Source organism: Zeus faber (genome assembly GCF_960531495.2).
Source record: "Zeus faber genome assembly, chromosome: 15".
In the NCBI taxonomy this organism is placed as follows: domain Eukaryota; kingdom Metazoa; phylum Chordata; class Actinopteri; order Zeiformes; family Zeidae; genus Zeus; species Zeus faber.
Genome location: NC_137194.1, coordinates 9775256 through 9794224, shown reverse-complemented (window position 1 = coordinate 9794224; position 18969 = coordinate 9775256). Strand labels below are relative to the sequence as shown.

The 18969-nt window shown below is 47.5% G+C and overlaps 1 protein-coding gene across 1 annotated transcript in view; it reads right to left on the bottom strand.

Moving 5' to 3' along the window:
• The window catches only part of LOC307240783 (TOX high mobility group box family member 2-like), a gene marked incomplete at both ends in the record, with an annotated part of 103214 nt that extends 86430 nt beyond the window's left edge, over positions 1-16784 (bottom strand). Inside the window, one exon of the mRNA XM_080014642.1 lies at positions 16680-16784. Coding sequence (XP_079870768.1) covers positions 16680-16784 — 105 coding nt within the window. The remainder of the gene's footprint in view (positions 1-16679) is intronic.
• Between the last annotated feature and the right edge of the window lie 2185 nt (positions 16785-18969).

The following is an 18969-nucleotide window of genomic DNA, read 5'->3' as shown; positions in this document are numbered from 1 at the left end:
AGCTCTTTCGGTGTTTTATCATTTTGTAAACGTGAAATAGGTTCAAACAGGGCTGAAAATACATTCAATTGATTTTATATTTCGGCCTCGGTACAAAGAAAAACACTTTCCCCATCTTTTCCCCGGATGTCCTTAAGTCTGTCAATTTTGAACAGGAAAAACGAAACACATCCTGTTTTTCAATAACCAAAAAGGTTTTTTCGAGCACGACCGTATCTGCTGCGGCTACGCTCCGCCCCGTTTTGCCCCCCCCCGCTGCTGGGATCATTAAAATCGATCTCATCGAATCTAAATTAAGATTGGGGCTTCGGTGCTTGTACAGCGGTTGCTTATTGTGAAAGTATTTTTTTTTTTTTGCAGCCCTCCGGGAAACCGTCCTGCATCCTACGCCGCAACGTCACGCCGTCATCGCTCTCATTTTCTCCACCCCCCCCACCCCCGAAAAACAACCACTAAATTTAGCGGCGGAGAGAAGAGCGAGCGGTCGGCGCTGATTCAGCCGGACAGGTACAGGGAAAGTGTATTAATTCTCTCGTAAGAGAGGAAAGTGCTTTTCACCGTTCCAATAGCCCCCCACTTTGCTCACATCGCTGTGCATTAATGCCCTTTTCAGAAAGCTCCTTTTCCTTAAGAGGGATGAATTACTCGGCTACTTTCAGTCGCCGCACGGGAATTTTTTTCCTCGCACAAAGGCCGAGCGCGGCTGATGAAACCAAACCGACAAAGTGTAGGGAATGCGGGGCGTTCGAAAAAGCCACGGGGCCTCTCACCTCGCCGTTCCTCGGCGAGGGCGCGGGCCCCTCCTTTAGATCGCGCAGCCATTTCGACAGCGCCACTTGCCGCCAGTCTCCGCGCGCAGCCGAAATGAAAAGGCCTCGTGGCCTCGCCGTTAAAATATGACTTGCTATCTCTCTCCGAAGGGGGACTGGATGAGCTCCCTCTTTTAAGTACACACGAGGTGAGCGTTACCATGGCGACCGGGAGCGTTGTGAAGGCTGCTCCATTGTGGCGTGGGGGGAACAGCTGTCTTTACTTTTGGCAGGCAAACAGGCTCATTAAGGGCGGCCCTGTTTATTTTGTGCCCGATACCTAGCCCTGAGCAAACACCGGCCTATCTCCTCTACGCAGCCCTCGCAGCCTCCAACACTTCCTTCCCCCGTTGCGGAGGGAGTCCCCTGTTCCCTCCCGCCGCCTTCGGCCGAAGCTGCCGGTGGCTGTCGGAGAATGCGTGGTTAATTGAGAAATTTGGTACGTGGTGCGTGTGTGTATGTGTGTGCGCGCGTTTCATGCGCGCCGCGCTGCACAGCCGCCGTCCTGTCTGATATCGCATCTCCCGGCACGCCGTGACAGAGCGCTCTTTGTTTGTTGTGCTGCCTAACTGATAATGGCTTCATTCTCCCGGAGGGCTTCGCAGCTAACAGTAAAATTTTGGAGCGCAGCACTTTCGTTGGCGTATTTTCCGCCCCGCCGCGGCGCTGTCTCAGCTGTGACTGACAAGGCAGGTTGAAGTCATATCGCTTGGACAAAAATTCCATTTAAGAGAGAAAATGGCATTGAATGTCATTCCATTATTACAAACAGGGGAACGTACCTAAAATGAAAAGCAAAAAAACATCTGATCCCAAAAGGCTTTTGCTTGAATCGACACCACATAGCACTCTTCTTTAACCCTTGAATACTGCGTTTAACCGACCAACACTGTTTCGGCCACAGTGGCCGGTGCTCTACAGGTCACCTCAAAATTGTGAGACGTACATATTAAACCTTTTCAAAAAGTTATTATTTCAAATGATCGTCATTTCACGGACTTTCATGACAACATTGACCAGATATTTCAGGGGGTTTTTTTGTGCGCGTCCGACAGGCTTCCCTTGATGGTTTTTCATTAAAACGCACACAACATGCGCTAATTAATTATTAATCAAACTTCGATGGTCACGATGGTCAAGTTTTTTTTGTTTTTTTTAAATTCGCTGGCATGTTTTTAGTATCTTACACATGTAACGTTTGTCTCGCATTGGATGAGGGACAGATTCGGCACAATAACATTCATTATGAGGAGCTTCCCCCGGCGGGCCCCCGACAGGATGATGACAAAATAACCCATCAAAACACAACTGATATGAAAAATTGAATTAAATTTTTTTATTTTTTATTTTTTATATCAAGACAGCACGTTTTAATGAATATATAAAGCACCAGGTTGGTGTCGTCCAGAATAATCTATAAATAAATAATATTTGATGCCATGAAGCGGTGTAAGTGCACATCTGGTACAGCGTCGGCCCTGGGACCAATCCGACCATGTTTTCAACTCACGGGCCTCCCTGTGACCGTGACCCCCGCCTCCCCTTCAACTTGTGTATTTTCTCCTTCTTCATCAGAGGATGACTCACTGCGCATCTACAGCTTGCGCTCCCGACTGCGTTCATCGGGCGTCCCCGGTTTGGGACGCGTCATTATCACCGTCCGGGGTTTAGGGGCGAGGGCTTCATTGACGGAGAGTCTTGCGCTCCCGTCCCTCTTCCGACGATCGCCTCCGACTGGCTGAGTGAGTGCAGTGTGTGCTGAGTGGGACCTTTGTGTCCGTGCGTTGCCCCTCTCGGGCGGCAACGGATTCAATTCCCCGCGACGTAGATCTGCACCTGCCTCATGTCTACGAGGCATTGGCGAGCTTGAATACAGCAGCCTACCTTTGGTTCAAATGAAAGGTGGTGCTCTTTATGTGTGCGGCGAGAGCATTGAGTGAGAGAGAGAGAGAGAGAGAGAGCGAGAGAGAGAGAGCGAGAGAGAGAGAGAGAGTTATTTATACTCGCTGCCGGTTCATAAAGGCCTGTTTTCCTTTGTGGCCAAAACTGGCCAAAGCATCAAAATGGGGTGCAAAGTGCTTACAGACATAAAACAGAACATCACAACGTCAATATTCTGTATGGAAGTTCATGACCCCAAATGAGGCAGAGTCTCCCGGCCTCAGGCTGAAACACGCATGTTAACCAGCCTTTTGGTGGTGATAAACACCGAAATTTGGATCAAACCTGTCCAACAAAAATACACTGGTTAAATGCGTATTCTCGGTGAGTAGCGTTTGAAGCGTAGTCCTGTGAAACCCCCTTACTTATTTGAGTTTGTCCCCTTTCTCCATTTGTCAAGCCCAAAGTCACAATACATTGTGAAATGATTCCCTAATGTGGAGTAATGAGGCTGTCATGGCAAAGCAATCTCTGCTTGTTTGAGTTTGACTCATGTTGTAGATTCAATTAAATCAGCTGAAGTCGAGCTGGCCGCGGGCCAGATCGGTAATGGGTGACCTCATTCAAACAATGCTCTGACATATTGAAACAATAAGAGGAAGGGCCTTGAGCCAGTTGCAAAAGCAAAGCCCTCTTAAAGGCGATAAGGTAGAAAAATGACAGAGCAGTCGCTGAAGTGTTTTGGAGAAACGTATACAGTAATGTGTCTTCGGAGCGCTTTTTTTTTTTTTTTCCCCCCTCTGTTTTTTTTTCGTCTCTGCACCAGGAACCCGGGATCTTTGCCCCGATGAGCCCCCCCCCCCCCCCCTCGCGCGCGTGTAGCTTTCGATCAGGTCGAACACGGAATCACGATCACCTCGGGGGGGAGGGGGGGGTGTTTGAATGATTCTTAACCCCGCTTCGCTAAACAAGCCGTCCGGTAAACAGGGGACGAGTAGCCGGAGCTAGCCCGACTACCGAGCGGAATTCTGACCGCGGTTTCCTTTGTATATCTTCGCTGAAAACAACATTTTTTGGGGGGGCTGTTATGATAAAAACCCTCAGACACGTTTCGGCGCAGCTGGCTCGTGTCCTTTCGGGGAGATTTATTTGCCCACTTAAGTCGAAACTGATTTATTTGGATGTTGAAATGCCTGGAATCTAAATCATGACACAAACACTCCCGAGGCGATATGTAAACACTTTCCAGTCCCATCAACACCCGTGCTTTCTGCCCAATAACGCCGGTGCCCCGGGGCTGAACACTCCTCACTTTAGGAATCGCATACCTCAGCCTGTGTTCGAGGAATTAAGGAATCGTGAAGGAACGGGTCTAAATGCCTTCATTGACGGAACGCGGCCCTTCAGAACGCTCTGCTTCGGGGGTCTAAGTCACCGTGTCTGCAGCTTCTAGATACGCAGCCCGCGTCTGCCGTGGAATTAGAGAAAAAAAGATGAGGTAATAAAAATCAAGGAATGCAAGAAACATCTTCCATCACTAAGCCTTTTTTTTTTTTTTTTTTTTTTCTATTTACACGGCCCTCAGCGGTTGCAATAAGCGGATAAAAGAGCTTATTATTAGAACAGTGTAAATCACAAACACACAAACACACACTCTCACACGCGCGCACACGCCCATGCACGCACACACACACACGCACAAACACACACACACAGCGGCTGCACCTCATTAAGTGGCATTCCCTTTGGCCCTCGTTCCATTAGAAATTAAAACTCTGGACAATTAGCGGCAGATTGGTCTTAGCTCAGTGCACTACAGTCCTGCTCTCAAGGCTCCGAGATGACTTAATTAAAGGCTCATCTGAAAAGCGGCACAATGGCCCCTGAGCGAGCGGCGAATACCTGGCAACCCGCAATCAGCAGCGCGCTCGATAAGTGAAGGATTGAAGCGGCGGCAGAAATAGCAGCGTAAACAGGCAGAGGCTGTCCAAGGTTAGTAATAAGGCCGGGGGGAAGAGATTGAAGAGAGGTTTGCTCAAACTGTGGTCGGGGGAGCCCCCCGGGAGCCGTGGCACACGTAGAGGGGGGTCCCCAGATAATTTCAGCCGAACGATTATCAAATTTTGCCTCGATACACTCAGGCAGGGGAACCCCCTCATATCGAAGTTGAAACTCCTAATTATTTTCACTGTGTGTTACGCAGATGGGCATGTCAACGTACTATTTTCACTAATTAGCCATAAATTCAGTGTCTTTTATGTGTCAGGGGACCCTGGGTCCATCGACTATGAAAAGGTTGAGAAGAACTTCAGAAATCATTGACTTCAAGTTGAATACACTAAACTATGAGTGGGAGTGATTATTTGTATTAAAAGTAGGAAAGAAGCAGTGCATCTCTGGTTTTAAGAGGCGGCGAAAATCCTGAAAGACGACAACAGGAGCTTAATTCCTCCCCAGATTTCCTGATCCATAGCCCCCACACTATGAAAGAACACCAACACACAAACACACACTTCCCATATGATCAAACCATCTGCATTTCATGTAACGATTGACGAATGTGCCCTTCAAACGGGAACGATAGACAGATCGGGGGGAGGGAGCCGGGCAGAGGAGAGAGAGAGAGAGAGAGAGAGAGAGAGAGAGAGAGAGAGAGAGAGAAAGAGAGAGAGAGAGATTTGACAGATCCATGTTCTTGGCTTGGTCACATGACTCCATGTCCCATTATATTTCGATGTTGTCAGAAAGAGCAGAGGAAATGAAATGTAGCGTGTGTGTGTGTGTGTGTGTGTATGTGTGTGTGTGTGTGTGTGTGTGTGTGTGTGTGTGTGTGTGTGTGTGTGTGTGTGTGTTGTGTGTACAGTGTTTGTCTCTATGGATTTGTGCTTACGTGGTTTGTCTGTATCTTTCTGTGTGTGTGTGTATGTGTGTGTGTGTGTGTGTATGTGTGTATGTGTGTATGTGTGTGTGTGTGTGTAATTTGGAGGACAACAGTTTTTGTCCGATACCCACAATCTCAAAGGGCTGACCTGGGAGTCCTTGGGAGCCTCTCAGATCTACTTTAAACTGTTTCAATGGGCGAATAAAGGAGCTGCAAATCATACAAATACAGCTTTGCCACCCAAAGATAAAAACATTTATTTTTTATTCCCAGCCTTCCCCTCTGTGAAGTCTCTTATGTCCACACAACACAAAGTGTCATATGAAGAAAAAACGTTTTTCCAGATACAGTGTGTCGACAGGTTATTATTGTCCAAAGCAGAGCAAGGCCAATAAAAAAAGTATTATTTTAAATTTTAATATACTGTAATTACAGTAATGTTTGTGGTAGATGTGATGATGGAAATACAGAGAGAGAGAGACAGAGAGAGAGAGAGAGAGAGAGAGAACGAGCGAGCATGGTTTTAAAACAATGGGAAAACTTCAAACAATGGGCAATGAAAGATGCAGTCGTTCTTTGGACACATCATAGTGACAGTTGAGAAATTCCTTTGTGTGTGGGTGTGTGTGTGTGTGTGTGTGTGTGTGTGTGTGTGTGTGTGTGTGTGTGTGTGTGTGTGTGTGTGTGTGTGTGCATGTGGGTGTGGGTCTGTGTGTGTGTGTGTGTGTGTGCGTGCGTGCGTGCGTGTGTGTGTGTGTGTGTGTGCATTCAAAGCACAACACACCTGAATACTAAATAGCAGCGTTAATAGGACATTGGGGGTCGCCATTACACATTTAATGTCCTTATAATCTCATTATTAATCTCATAATATTTACCTCATAATATAATTTTGCGTCCTCATAAAAAAGGCTGTAATGGCCTTTTTTAGTATTTTATCGGCATCTCCTGGTTTACACTCGTGATTCAAAAAATTGTTATAGTGCTGTTTTCGTCATCGTATAATCCAGACAAATCCTGTTTATTTACCTGTGTGTTTGTATGTGTGTGTGTGTGTGTGTGTGTGTGTGTGTGTGTGCATGTGTGTGTGTGTGTGTGTGTGTGTCGTCGTTTATCAAACTAGTTCCACTAAAAAAACCCACAAACTTCCTCCCATTGAATTGGGAGCACGATCAGCAGACATCCGACACTGAGGGATACACCTTCCTAGGACACGCTACCGCAACATGTTGGTCTGTTCGTTTGTTCGATTCTTTGTTTGTTGGTTTTTTCGGGGGGGTCTCCTGGCTTGTTTCCCTGTTTTGTGGCCAGCTTTTAAATTGTTGTTTTTTTTCCGTCCTTTCCAGCCGTACCGCGTGACCTGGAGTTACCCACCAAAGCAGCGTACCACCCGAGCCGCTGATTAGCCGCTGGTCTCTGGCTCAGTAAGAGACGACCATCCCTCCAGCCGCCCCACACGGCTCCTCCCCCTTTTCTCAGCGTCTCGTCAGCGCCTCAACGCAGCGTTTGGGTCACTCTTTAGAGCCACGCTCAGGTGGTTTTGTGGGGAAATGACTTGATTTGTCCAACGTCTCGGGGCCGCCCGGGTGTCTTTAGGGACGAATAACAGAGGCCGCTCTGTGGATGTGGACAATACCACTTTGTCATGTTACACACAATATTGGCGGAACATTCGCTCTTGCTGCAATTAAAGTAAAAGGAGGCTTGTAAGACGTACTTAAAGGTGCAGCTTTAAAGTCACCGTCTGTACTTCACGGCCTGTATTCGGAACTTTTACTGTACCTACGTGAAGGTAGAAATCCCCCCCATACAAAATGAGTTGGGTAAAAGTATCTGCTCCTAAGTGTACCGAAAGAAAAAGTACATGTCATTTCCCATGCCCTGATGTAACTGCCTATAATATGGTAGAAAATGTCTACTGTACCTTCTTTTCTGCAGATGAGTGCTAGTAGTGTAGGTGGTATAATAGTATACGAGGATATGAAACAAGTGAATCATCGATGAGCAATCCTAAAACAGCGGTTTGATCGATTCAGTGCCGGGTTTTTCCTCTTGCTTTTGTTAAATGCTTACCAGCAGGCCAGCAACTGAAGTAGCACAACAGCGTTAGAAATGGAGTCGGGTGAAAAGTACAGATATTTGTGTTGAGTCAAAGTCGAAAGCCTCTGAAACTCGGCATACTGAGGAAAGCGGGGATACTTGAAAAATGCGATTAAGTCCAGTTACAAAGCGCCATGCGGCACCACGACAGGTGCAGTACAGGCCTCTTGTTTTGCTCGGAAAGCCAAATTAACTCGACCCCCCATCTGCCCCCCTTCCCCCTAATGAAACGTCAAAGTCAAACCCTCTGACAATGGCCGCTCCGTTCCATTATCCCTGTGCCTCGTCCAATCGCCGATCCTATCTGGGGCCGGCACCAAAATAGAACACCTATTATATTTTCGAGCGTTATTTTTAGAACTTTTCTGACACTGCCGTCCGTACCTCTCAGCCGTCGACTCGCGCTCGCTGCACGTGGGCTTTTAGCGGTGACGGGCGCGTGCGGGGTGGGGGGGGGGGGTGTTGAAGCGGGCTCATCGGCTGTTCTTCTATTTTTGGTTGATTTTGCCGAATTAGGGGCTGCAGTGATTCTCACCAGGCTGCGTTTCCAGCCCCCCGAAATCACATTCCTCCGGGACCAGAACGCCTCACACGCACGCCCCCCTCATGTGCACATAGACACACACACACACACACACATACACATCCTTCCTGTACATGCGTAGGCATGTACAGGAAAGGTGTGTGTGTGTGTTTATGTGTGTGTGCAAGTGTGCAAGAGACACACACAAACACACTCCTACAGACATACAGACATACAGACATACAGACATATATACACACACACACACACACACATACGCTCACACACACACACACACACACACACACTGCAGCTCACTCGTGCATGTGGTCTGTGCCAGTAAGTGCTGCTCGGGGCTATGGTTTTTCACTACTGTGTCTACTGTGTTATTAACAATTCTATAAAAAGATCGACTCAAGTTTCCCTTTCCTGTTGGTTTCCAGTGTTAACAACCCCAGTGAGCGGGGGGTGGGGTGGGGTGGGGTGGGGTGGGGTGGGGTGGGGTTTGGTTGGGTTGGTTTGGTTTGTGGGGGGTTAGTTAGGAGCTAGAGCAGATAGACGCTCTTCGCGGATCGCACAACAGCGCTGACCAAGTCATACTTTCCAAAATTCCTCCGTTTCTTTCCCCTGTTTGTTTTTCTTAGCAACATCACTCAACGGCGTGGCTCCTGGCCAACCTGGGACTAAATAGGTCGACAACACAAAGAGAGCTCTCTACCCCCCCCCCCCACTCTCCCCCCACCCCCCTCCCTCTCTCTACATCTCCCCACTAACCTCTCCCTCCACCTCGTTCTTTCTCTTCCACACCCCTCCCATGCAAAACATCCCTTTGACACTTTCGACAACTCCACTTTGACCTTTTTTCTCTCCGCCCAACCCCTTTTCCCGTCGGCATTGATATCGCCATGGCAATTTGTAAAAAAAAAAGAAAATAAATTTGAAAAGCCCAGAGCATTAGCCCACTCTTCTCTCCCTCCGCCCGTTGCAAAATAAACCTGGAGCTCATCATTAGCTCGCCAGAGAGGGAGGAAGGTGCCGTAGTACGATTCCCGCGGTGGCGACGGCTGCTCGGTGGGTTGCCTGCTGTCTCCGCTGACTGGATTGGACGCAGGCAATCATTGCCTTGTACAGGCAATTATATCTGCCAGCTGAATATGTCAGACAAAATAAACACATGCTTCTTAGAGACCATACGGAAAATAAAAACAGACACTGCGTGGGGGAGAGGAGAAAACAGTAAACTGTGGATCGTCGGAGTCTCGCTCTCCCTCTCTCGCTCCGGATTCCTGCACGATGCCGCTGCGCGACTCAGAAAACCTGTAGGTGTGGTAATGAACGACACACACGCACAATTGCATTAGTTCTTCACGACCCCCTCCGGGGCACGTTTAATGAGCCAGCATTCACCACTCAATTGAGTTGGAGTTTTGATTTGTGACACCGGTGGAAATGTTCTTTTCATTGGACGTCCCACGTTCAAACCCTCGCGCACTGTTATGCTGGGATTAGACCAACGATTCAACTTTTTGTGAGGGTTCGCTCCCAGTTGGCGTACAGCACAAACAAGGCACTGACACCAGGCCGATAATATTTGTGGAGGATATTCAGTCAAAACGGGGGTGGTGAGAAGCTTGCCGTGGCCCATGGTGTTTGCACAGGACATACCTCAGGAAGCTGAGACAACTGGGACTGTTTGTCCAGCTTCCACACGCTTCCATCCATACATCCAGGGCCCCAAGACGGAGCCCTGCGGCACCCCTTCCCCTCTCACACTTTCTCCAATCAACAGTATTTGTCTGGGTTGGTTTGCCACCAGCTTGGAAAAACACTGGATATCCAGGCCGTGAGACGCTAACTTTGGCAATTTGGAAATAAGGAATGGTAATGTTTGTTCCATCTATCGTGGACTGCCCGGGCGTGGTGCGGGCACTCAACCAACGTCCGGCATTTGGCGGTTTGTTTGTTTGTCTGATTTTTAACCTGTTCCCTGTTTTAACACCGTAATAATATGGAAGTATTTCAAAGCTCTCAGTTTGAATGTCTCTCAAATTTGTGATTGTGAATTTCACATGCTTATGAATTTGAAATGTTTACCTCGGGGACGGGTTATGGAGCTCCAACAGATTTTGAGAATATAAAAATGCCAGAATCGTACTGAGCTCTTCCCCAAAGTGACCTCACTGCTCAACTTTGAATTATATTATGAAATACGGGGCCCAACAATAACAAGTTGCCCGGTTGCCAAGGGCAAACAGATTTGGGCCATCGTCAACCATCTTATGTGGTCCGGTTGTCAATAAGCGCAGTACACCTCCGCATTGCTAGAAACGTCTGCCAAGGAAGTTTTCCTGGTGCAGTGATTGACTCCGTCAAAAATGCTGGAAAAAGTAACAATATGAAATATGGCATATAATTAGGATCATCACCAAAATGATTTCAATTCTGCAACAGTTTTCCCCGTTTTGGCAACCTACAAGCCCATGGTTGCCAAGTGTCTGTCGAGCTGTTAACTGTGTTGCTTATTTATTGTATTGTTCCAAGTTGTTTGTCAAAGCCAAAGTAACATTTACATTTCTGTGGTTTATTCTATTCTATCTCCGTTTTCCCCGAAGGATTTACTTGTACACCTTTCACGAAAGTGCCTGAAAAATGTCTTGACTGCACAAAAATAAACCTCTAATTTCCAATTGGCAAGTAAACCAGAACAACATTACCTTGCACATTTACTTTGTTCAAAGGAGACGTCCAATCTGCATCGCCAGCACAAAATGATACTTGGTAAGTCGGCAATCAAACTCAATCAAATTAAAGCGCATTAAAGTCAACCACAAAAATTCCCCTATCTTCCACGCAATTGTTGTTTCTTTTTTCCCGGCTCTGCGAGAGAGAGAGAGAGAGAGAGAGAGAGAGAGAGAGAGAGAGAGAAAGAGAGAGAAAATAAATAATCAAAACGGGGATAAATAAATAACCCGGGCTGACGAATGTACCGCATTACGAGCGCGTCAATTTTAACAAGCCGCGCCATTGACTTCTTCGCGCCCGCAGCCATTAACAAACATCATCAGCTCTACCCAGGGGCCCGTTTTTGCAGCAGGTGCGGCCCCGTTGTCCTCCTCGCTCTTCGTCTGCAGGTACAAGGCGAGCGCCGCAGCCAGGCCTCGCGGGACGGCCTCGGCTGACGAATGCAAACACACACAGCGGAGTGGGACGACTGGTCTTAATTACTGTGAGGCAACAGACGCTGAGGGGGAAGAAGTAGTAGCCACCAGCAAACAGGCAACTCTTTCTGTCAGGCCGACTAATTGGCACATGGGTATCCCTTTCTCTCTCTCTCTCTCTCTCTCTCTCTCTCTCTCTCGCCCACTCTAACCCCTGCCCTTTCTCTCTCTCTCTCTCTCTCTCGTTCGCTCTCTCATTCTCTCTCTCTCTCTCTCTCTCTCTCTCTCTCTCTCTTTGTCTCGCTCAAATCTCTATCAAACACAAACATTGTGTTAACAGAGCCACAGGAACAGGCATCTCAATGCTGAAATGAGGGAACTTCTCTCCGTTCTCACTTGTCTCTCCCTCGCTCCCCAGAATTTTTAGTTTACTAAAATTGTTACTTTCACTGGTTTCGTCCTTCTTTCGCTAGTCATTGACATTAAAAAAAAAAAAAGGAAAGAAAAAGCAGAAGGAAAATATATAATTTGTACAACACTGCACAAAAACGAGAAGTAGGCGCTACGTGAAGGGGTCAGGAGAGGGACAAAATCGCAACGAGTAGGGGGAGGGTGGTTCAGGAAAATAACAGTGTGAGCTACTGTACATGCGGCTTTCTGGGAGGGGGCTAATGTCACAGGCCATTCCTATTTTACTGAAATGAGTCCAAATAGCGGGGACCCTTATTAAAAAGCTCCTCTGTGTGTCAGGGCAGTGCGGAATATGATTTAGTGTCTGGTTAGGCTCTGGCCCTGCTCGCTCGGTGTCACTGGCCCTTCCTCTGCACAGGGCTATGAAAGCAATTGTGATTGTGACTCCATAGTCAGCAAAACGTTTGAATGGCCCTGAGTTGGCATGTGTGCATACACACACGTGCACGCACGCGCGTGCAGACACACACACACACACACACACACACATCAGACAATCACAAACACCCACAGGCACATGCACGCACACAGACTGTCCCTGTGCTGGGCCACTGATTACTTCAACCTATTTGACTCTCACTCATCCTTTTACTCTCACTCTATCTCTCTCTCTGTCTCTCTCTCTCTCTCTGTCTCTCTCTCTCTGTCTCTCTCTCTCTCTCTGTCTCTCTCTGTCTGTCTCTCTCTCTCTCTGCCTGTCACATACCACAGACTGTGTCATTAGCTAATAGCAACAACACCGCTGGCCCTATAGGAAATATACAGCCGTTTGCATTACTGAGAGTGCTTCATTTCACAGACCGAGCAGCCCCTACATATATATATACGCCCAATAACGCCCACGAACTAAGATCAAACCTCGCATTGGGAGAGAAAGAAATTGGGGTCGGCCGGTGAAATGTGTGAAAGACTTTGTATTTCTGGAATCGAAAAAAGGCTTTTACCATAGGAACCGCGGCCAAACCTGCCGGGACGACGGAGACGGAAATTGCCGGAATATGTTAATGAAAAGTAATTGAACCTTTGCTCATCACAGGTAATAAAAGACAGAAGCCATCCAAGCAGATAAGGCATTCGGAGCAACAGATCAGCGGGCAGACAGACAGCTTATCTGCGGTACAGGAGACCACCAAGTAACAAAGCCAGCTCTTCAGTCACGGCCTATCTCAGCAGATATCAGTTGTTGGAAGGATACATGAGCTGGGTGGGTCCTGGGCGTACAAACACAGGGCCTACTCAGCACTCTGTTCTATTGCCACGCTGTCTCTCGGGCGCGGCGGCAGCGCTGTTTGATTAAGGTATTCAAATAGAAGCCGAGACACTGTTTACCCTTATTTCCCAGAGCAAACTGGGGGCGCTGGACACGGCGATGGCCGCGCGCGTAATTGCAGTCGCGGACGTTGCGTGACGGCGCCGGGGGCGAGCGCCCACTTTTTTTTTTTTTTTTTTTTTTCTTCCCCAACAAACGGCCTTTCTTTGATGAATTGTTTAATGTGCGTCCGGGCGGCACGCACCTCGCGCTGCGAGTAAGGTGGTGCACGCGGCATTAAAACGTGGCAGTTTCATGTTACCATCAGAGCACAAAGCCTTTGGTAATGACAGCGTTCAATGTTATTTCTAGGCTGTGGGAGGGCCACGGCAGAAAGAGAGCGAGAGAGGGAGAGAGAGAGAGAGAGAGAGAGAGAGAGACTATTAAAAGTATTTAAGTAGACACGTTGCAGATTATTTAGGGTTTCCTTTGTCAACCAACGTCCCTTCACTCTTCCCCTTCGATTATCTCGTTTCCACGAAAGTGAAACGGATCTGCTCGAATGAGATCCATGGGAAAAGAAGGCTCATATTTAGTGCTTTTAAGGTTTCATTCTGAACAACCGACGGGCTGAGCTGACTCATACTGATAGTGATGAAGGCAGCAATTCATGGCGGTGACCTTCATGTTCAGTAAACTGTCTAAAAACCAAAGCCCTCAGAAGCAGGGAGGATCACATTGGGAGTGTGCGCTGTCGAATGGAGGAAAAAAAATAAACTCGGTGGCTTCTCTCGAACGAGGCGATAGGCGTGAAGGTACAGCAGCGCACGTGTTTACTGGAAGTCACATACATTCGCTAATTGCCTGAACAAGGCCTGTGACTGCAAATAGCTTTGAGGGTAATTCGGCTGCAAACAAAAACAAAAAAAAAGCCGTGCTCATAAAACAAACAGCGAAAGAGAAATATTAGCATACACTCGTGTTTCCCAATTAAGCTTTTGTGTGACTCAAATTAACACTGTTAATTTCACAGGGATCAAATAAGAAAGGTTTTTCTCTGGGCTGTAAATTGCTTTTTTTTGGGGAACGCCGGGAGAAGTAGTGGAAAGTAGGAGAAGTAATCCCCTCTAAGTTTGAGACATGCGATTTGGCCAGAGTGCCGCAAGCAAGAAAATCATCTTACCAAAGCCTCTTTTTGTATTCAAATGAAGCTGACCCTTAGCCAATCATATTATCCAAACAGAAAATACCCCGCTCTGACCGGGAGCCAACACATTCACATGTGAGCCGCTGACAAAGTGGAAACCCAAACGGGAATCGAAATCGGAAAAAAAAAAAAAAAAAAAAAAAAAACCCACAAGCATACCAAACAGGCCCTCAAAACATTTGAACCTATCACCGTGATTGGTTTGTGTCCTTCGCCTGCACAGCTCCTTCTCGGAGAGCTGCGGACGGAATACGAAGTGAGCATTCAGCGCTGTCGGAGATGATTAGTGGCGGGCAGATCCCCTGCATAGATAGCGCCGCCATAAGGAACCAGGTGCCTTTCCAGCGCCGCGGCCCCTCGACTCACGTCGGAGGAAGGCGGAACTTGACCTGGTGGTCCGCCGCGTTGGCAAGACACCCAATGACCCCGCTGCCCCCCGGCCCCCGGTGCGAGAGCCAGCCACCGTGGTTTGTGGTGAACTGGTTTGTGTGTTATTATAACTCGCATTGTGTGGGAAGAGCCATTATGCTCTGACGATTTCAAACGCTCAAACCTGGAGAGTCGAAACCTCACTCCGTTACGTCCCAAACGACCCTGGGTTTGATGCTTGAGCTCCACTATCAACGCGGTGATTGTAGTTTAATATGTTAAGTATCTGTTTCTTTTTTGGTTTTGTTTTGTTTTGTTTCTAGGATTCGGGCTGTGTGCGTGCGTGTGTGTGCGTGCGTGCGTGCGTGCGTGTGTGCGATATCTGAGTATTCTTGGGATTATCCGCATGGAGGATGATCCTCCACTCGTTTGACCTACAAAAACATCGCCTACATCGGAGGAGATGCAGATGTTTTCGTGGGTCCGTTTGCGTGTCACAGGTGCAAAAAGCCGCTTCCGTCCGATACTTTGGCTCATCAGTGTATGTGCTCCACGGGCCTATTTCTGTCATCTGGCGTGGCGCGCACAACCAGCCGATAGTCGCACCCGCTTTCCTTCTATTTTTACGCCTCTCGTTTCAATTATTGCCCTCCTGCTAAACCTATGGAAGGGTACTGTAATTATAGACTTCCCTTTTTAAACATATGTATGAGAGCGACGGTAAAGGAGTAAAGTTCGGTGAACTGGGATGTTGCTTTCACCGACACAGATTTTCCATTGCCCACGTATAGTATGAAACAATGTGTTATCACGTTCCCACCGTCATTACAGGGCCATGCAAATCGGGCAAGGCAGTTTGATTTTCAGGTCTACGTTCTGACGAGGGTAAGTGACTATTTCTACGGTTTGATCGATGTTTTGGCACAATTAAGGCGTCAACGTTTTTTTTGGGGGTTTTTCTTTTTAACAAGTGGTGCCTCTGCTTAGAACAGGTTAAACTACACAATAGGACTCACAGTGCCTATCCACAAGATCATGTGTTGGGTGGATTATACTACAAATCCCAGGATCCCATTTAAAAGTGCGAACCAGGTTTATCCTCATCTTTGCTCTTTCCTTCCACTTCGATTGATCGGGGCAGGCCCGCTGCTCTTTTTTTTTGTGAATGCTCATCCATATCGAGAGTTTACTCTCCTCGGCTACCAACGCTGGCTTATAAAACCACTGTGGCTGGCTTTCGCTTCTCGAGCGTGGCGGACCCCGCCACCAACAATAGAAACAGCATAGAGGAGCACATACATAATACATTGAATGGTTGGTTCTTATAAAATGCCAGCTGGGGAAAAGTCTAGAACATGGGATTCATTTAAAAAAAAAAAAAAAAAATTTAACAAATTTATCTCACGGATTACCACTTTAAAGAGTCGGTCCAGCTCCCAGATCGAAAAGCAGCGATGTGTCAAAAAACAATCTACCGGTGCTGTTCCAGCCACTTCGGCTCTTTGTGGTTTACTACAAAGTAATTAACGGGACGTTGTTGGCTCGCGTCCGTGTCATTTCAAGTGCAACTCGCAGCGGTTACAAGCGAGCCGGCTGCAGGAGGCACTCAGGATAACGTTGGTGCTGTAGGAGCAGAGAGGGGCGGTATGGATCCCATACTGCCCCCAGTCTTCCACACCACAAACCACTCACACACTGGGACACTTTCATGCAGCCACAGCGCAGTCGGCGCGATGGGAAATCCAGGGGGGAACAACCTTAAAAGTTCGGTTTCGAACAACGGGTGATCGCGGAGCACTTTGCAAACACTTGACGCGTGATCGGCCTTCGCGTTAAAGAGCGAATCCGGTTTGTTTTTTGTTTTTTTTGTTTGTTTGTTTGTTTGTTTTTTTTAAGTGCGCGCCGAGCGTTTCCCCCGTTCCGCGCAGCCAACGCATGCGTTCGCGTCGCTTTCCGCAGGTGAGACAAACAGGACAATGTGCTCGTTGTGCATGTGACGCGTCGGTTGGAAAACGTGCACTATGCATTTACCTTGTTGGAGTGGTAGTAGTCCAGTGGGCTGAGACAAGTCGGATCAGTGGGCAAGGCGCACGAACCCACAGTGGACGGGGGCGCAGGATAGAATCTCACGTCCATCTCAGGGCGCACGGCGCTGAAGGCATGAAAATCACTTTGTGTGTCTTTGACTCACTATTGTTGAAGCGGAGGAGGGGTGGAATGAAGAAGGACAGAGGAGAGAATGAGAGAAAGAAGAGGAAGGAGAAGAAAAAAAAAAAAAAAAAAAAGTGGGTTGAGTTTCTCTGGCACTCTCCCCCTCACATCCGTTTTATTCTAATAACTTCTCCGGCACGAGCAACAACTCCAAGTGATGGGCAGTCCTCCTCTCCGAAACACTTGTGTGGAACTCAAAATCACATGCCAAAAAAAAAAAAAAAAATTTTTCAAAAATAAAAATAAAATGGCATGTACGTGCACGTGCTGGTGAGATTATTCCGTTGTTCCGGGACAGAATAAAGAAGAAAGGAGAGAGAAAGAAAGAAAAACCAAAAAAAAAAAAAAAAAAAAAAAAAAAAGACACTCCAACTTTGATCCGCAGTTTTTTTTTTTGGGGGGGGGGGGTTTGAAAGGTTCGGTGTAGTAGGAGTCCATCCAGCGCATACACAGCCTCTGCTCCCCCAGTGCTCCCAGCGCTCCACTGGCTTTGTTATGGAGGTGCGTGTCCGTGCACGGGTTCCAGGACGTAGGAGCGCTCCTCCCCGTGCCATGCGACCTCTGCCGATAATAAACGGGAGAGAGAGAGGGAGTGAGGAAGGGAGGGGGGGAGGAAGGGCGAGCGTGTGTGCGTGTGTGCGTGTGTTGGGGGGGGGGGGGGGGGGGTGCTGGCTGCCATGGCAACCGCGTTCCTTTCTGCAACTGCGCGCTCCTGATTAGCCGGAGATGTGGCGGCGGCGCACGGTGCGCGCTCCGTGCGCGGTGAAAAAAAGCGCGCACGAGCATCCATCAGCGCCTCAAAGAGCTTCCATTTGGGTTGTTGTGCCAAGGGAGAATGGGAGGAGGCTGCATGGAGGGATGGAGACACGGAGACAGGGAGACGGGGCGACGCGTGGACCGTCTCCCTGTGCAGTTGGACCGTTTTTTTTATTTGGTCCGTGCGTCTCTATTTGGATTCTCGACCCAAACCTGTTGTATTTTAATGCCAAAAGCACCTGATTATGCAAATCCCAGCGCAATCCACAGCCTGAAGCAGTGGGGAAAAATCAGTTTCTGGCCACAGAACTCCAGTCTGTGTGAATACAGTGGAGGTAAACTTTGTGATGTCTTTTTTATAAGCAAGTCCCGTAATCAAAACCGGCCAATACCCCCTCCAGGCATAAAATACATTATATAAAAGCAAAGATGGATAAAAGCAGATAAATAAAAAGCTTTGGACGGATAAAAAGTAATAATAATCAAACGACACAGATGTGTGGTTAAAGTACAATATAAAACAGGCCTGCCCTATAAAACACGATAACATTGTTGATTTTCTCAATTCAACTCTCACTGGCAAGCAAAACAATGTTCAGGGTATTTTAGCATTGGTTGACATTCACTGGAAACCACCATTTAACAGCAATTTTGAGGAAAAATAACCCTAAATACTCCAGTGTTCCACCAAACGTTACGCCCTTCATAATAACCGATGGTTTCGTCTGAGATTAATCTGCGGTTTGTTGACAACATACAGTCTTACCCAATTCTATTACCCTGATTGTCTGACTTTAATTTCAATCACCAAAACAATCAAAGTTGTTTTGGTGATTTTTGCGATTCAGTGCTAAGATTATACTGGTATGCTTTGATCAAAATGGATTAAAGAAGCTTAATGAGGGGAAAATAATGAAAGAAACAGCTCTGTACATTAAACCGGCCTCTTAAGTGATTGCCTCCCAATACAATCATGTAAACCAGTCGGCGAAATACATTTTACAAACCTGGTCAATTCGAAAAAGTGTGTTAAATGTATGTAATACTGTTACTGCACTGGACTTGATCTTCACACGGTGGCAAATATGCAGCGGGAGAAGATGGGCGAGGGAGCGGTGACAGCTCTCTGAATGTGATGGATTGCATACCGCTGCCCTGTGATGTGCATGCACATTTGATGGTGGAATGGTCTTTCCATAGGACCATTGTCTCTCAATCATGTCAGGACGGCGACCGGCTTTTCTGTACTGCAGCGTTATTACTACACCTGAGCTTACAGAGCCGTGCATGCGATCGGCAAGCACAGAAAGGCCTTTTTGAGCTGTTTTGTTCACAATGTTTTTTTCTTCATTTA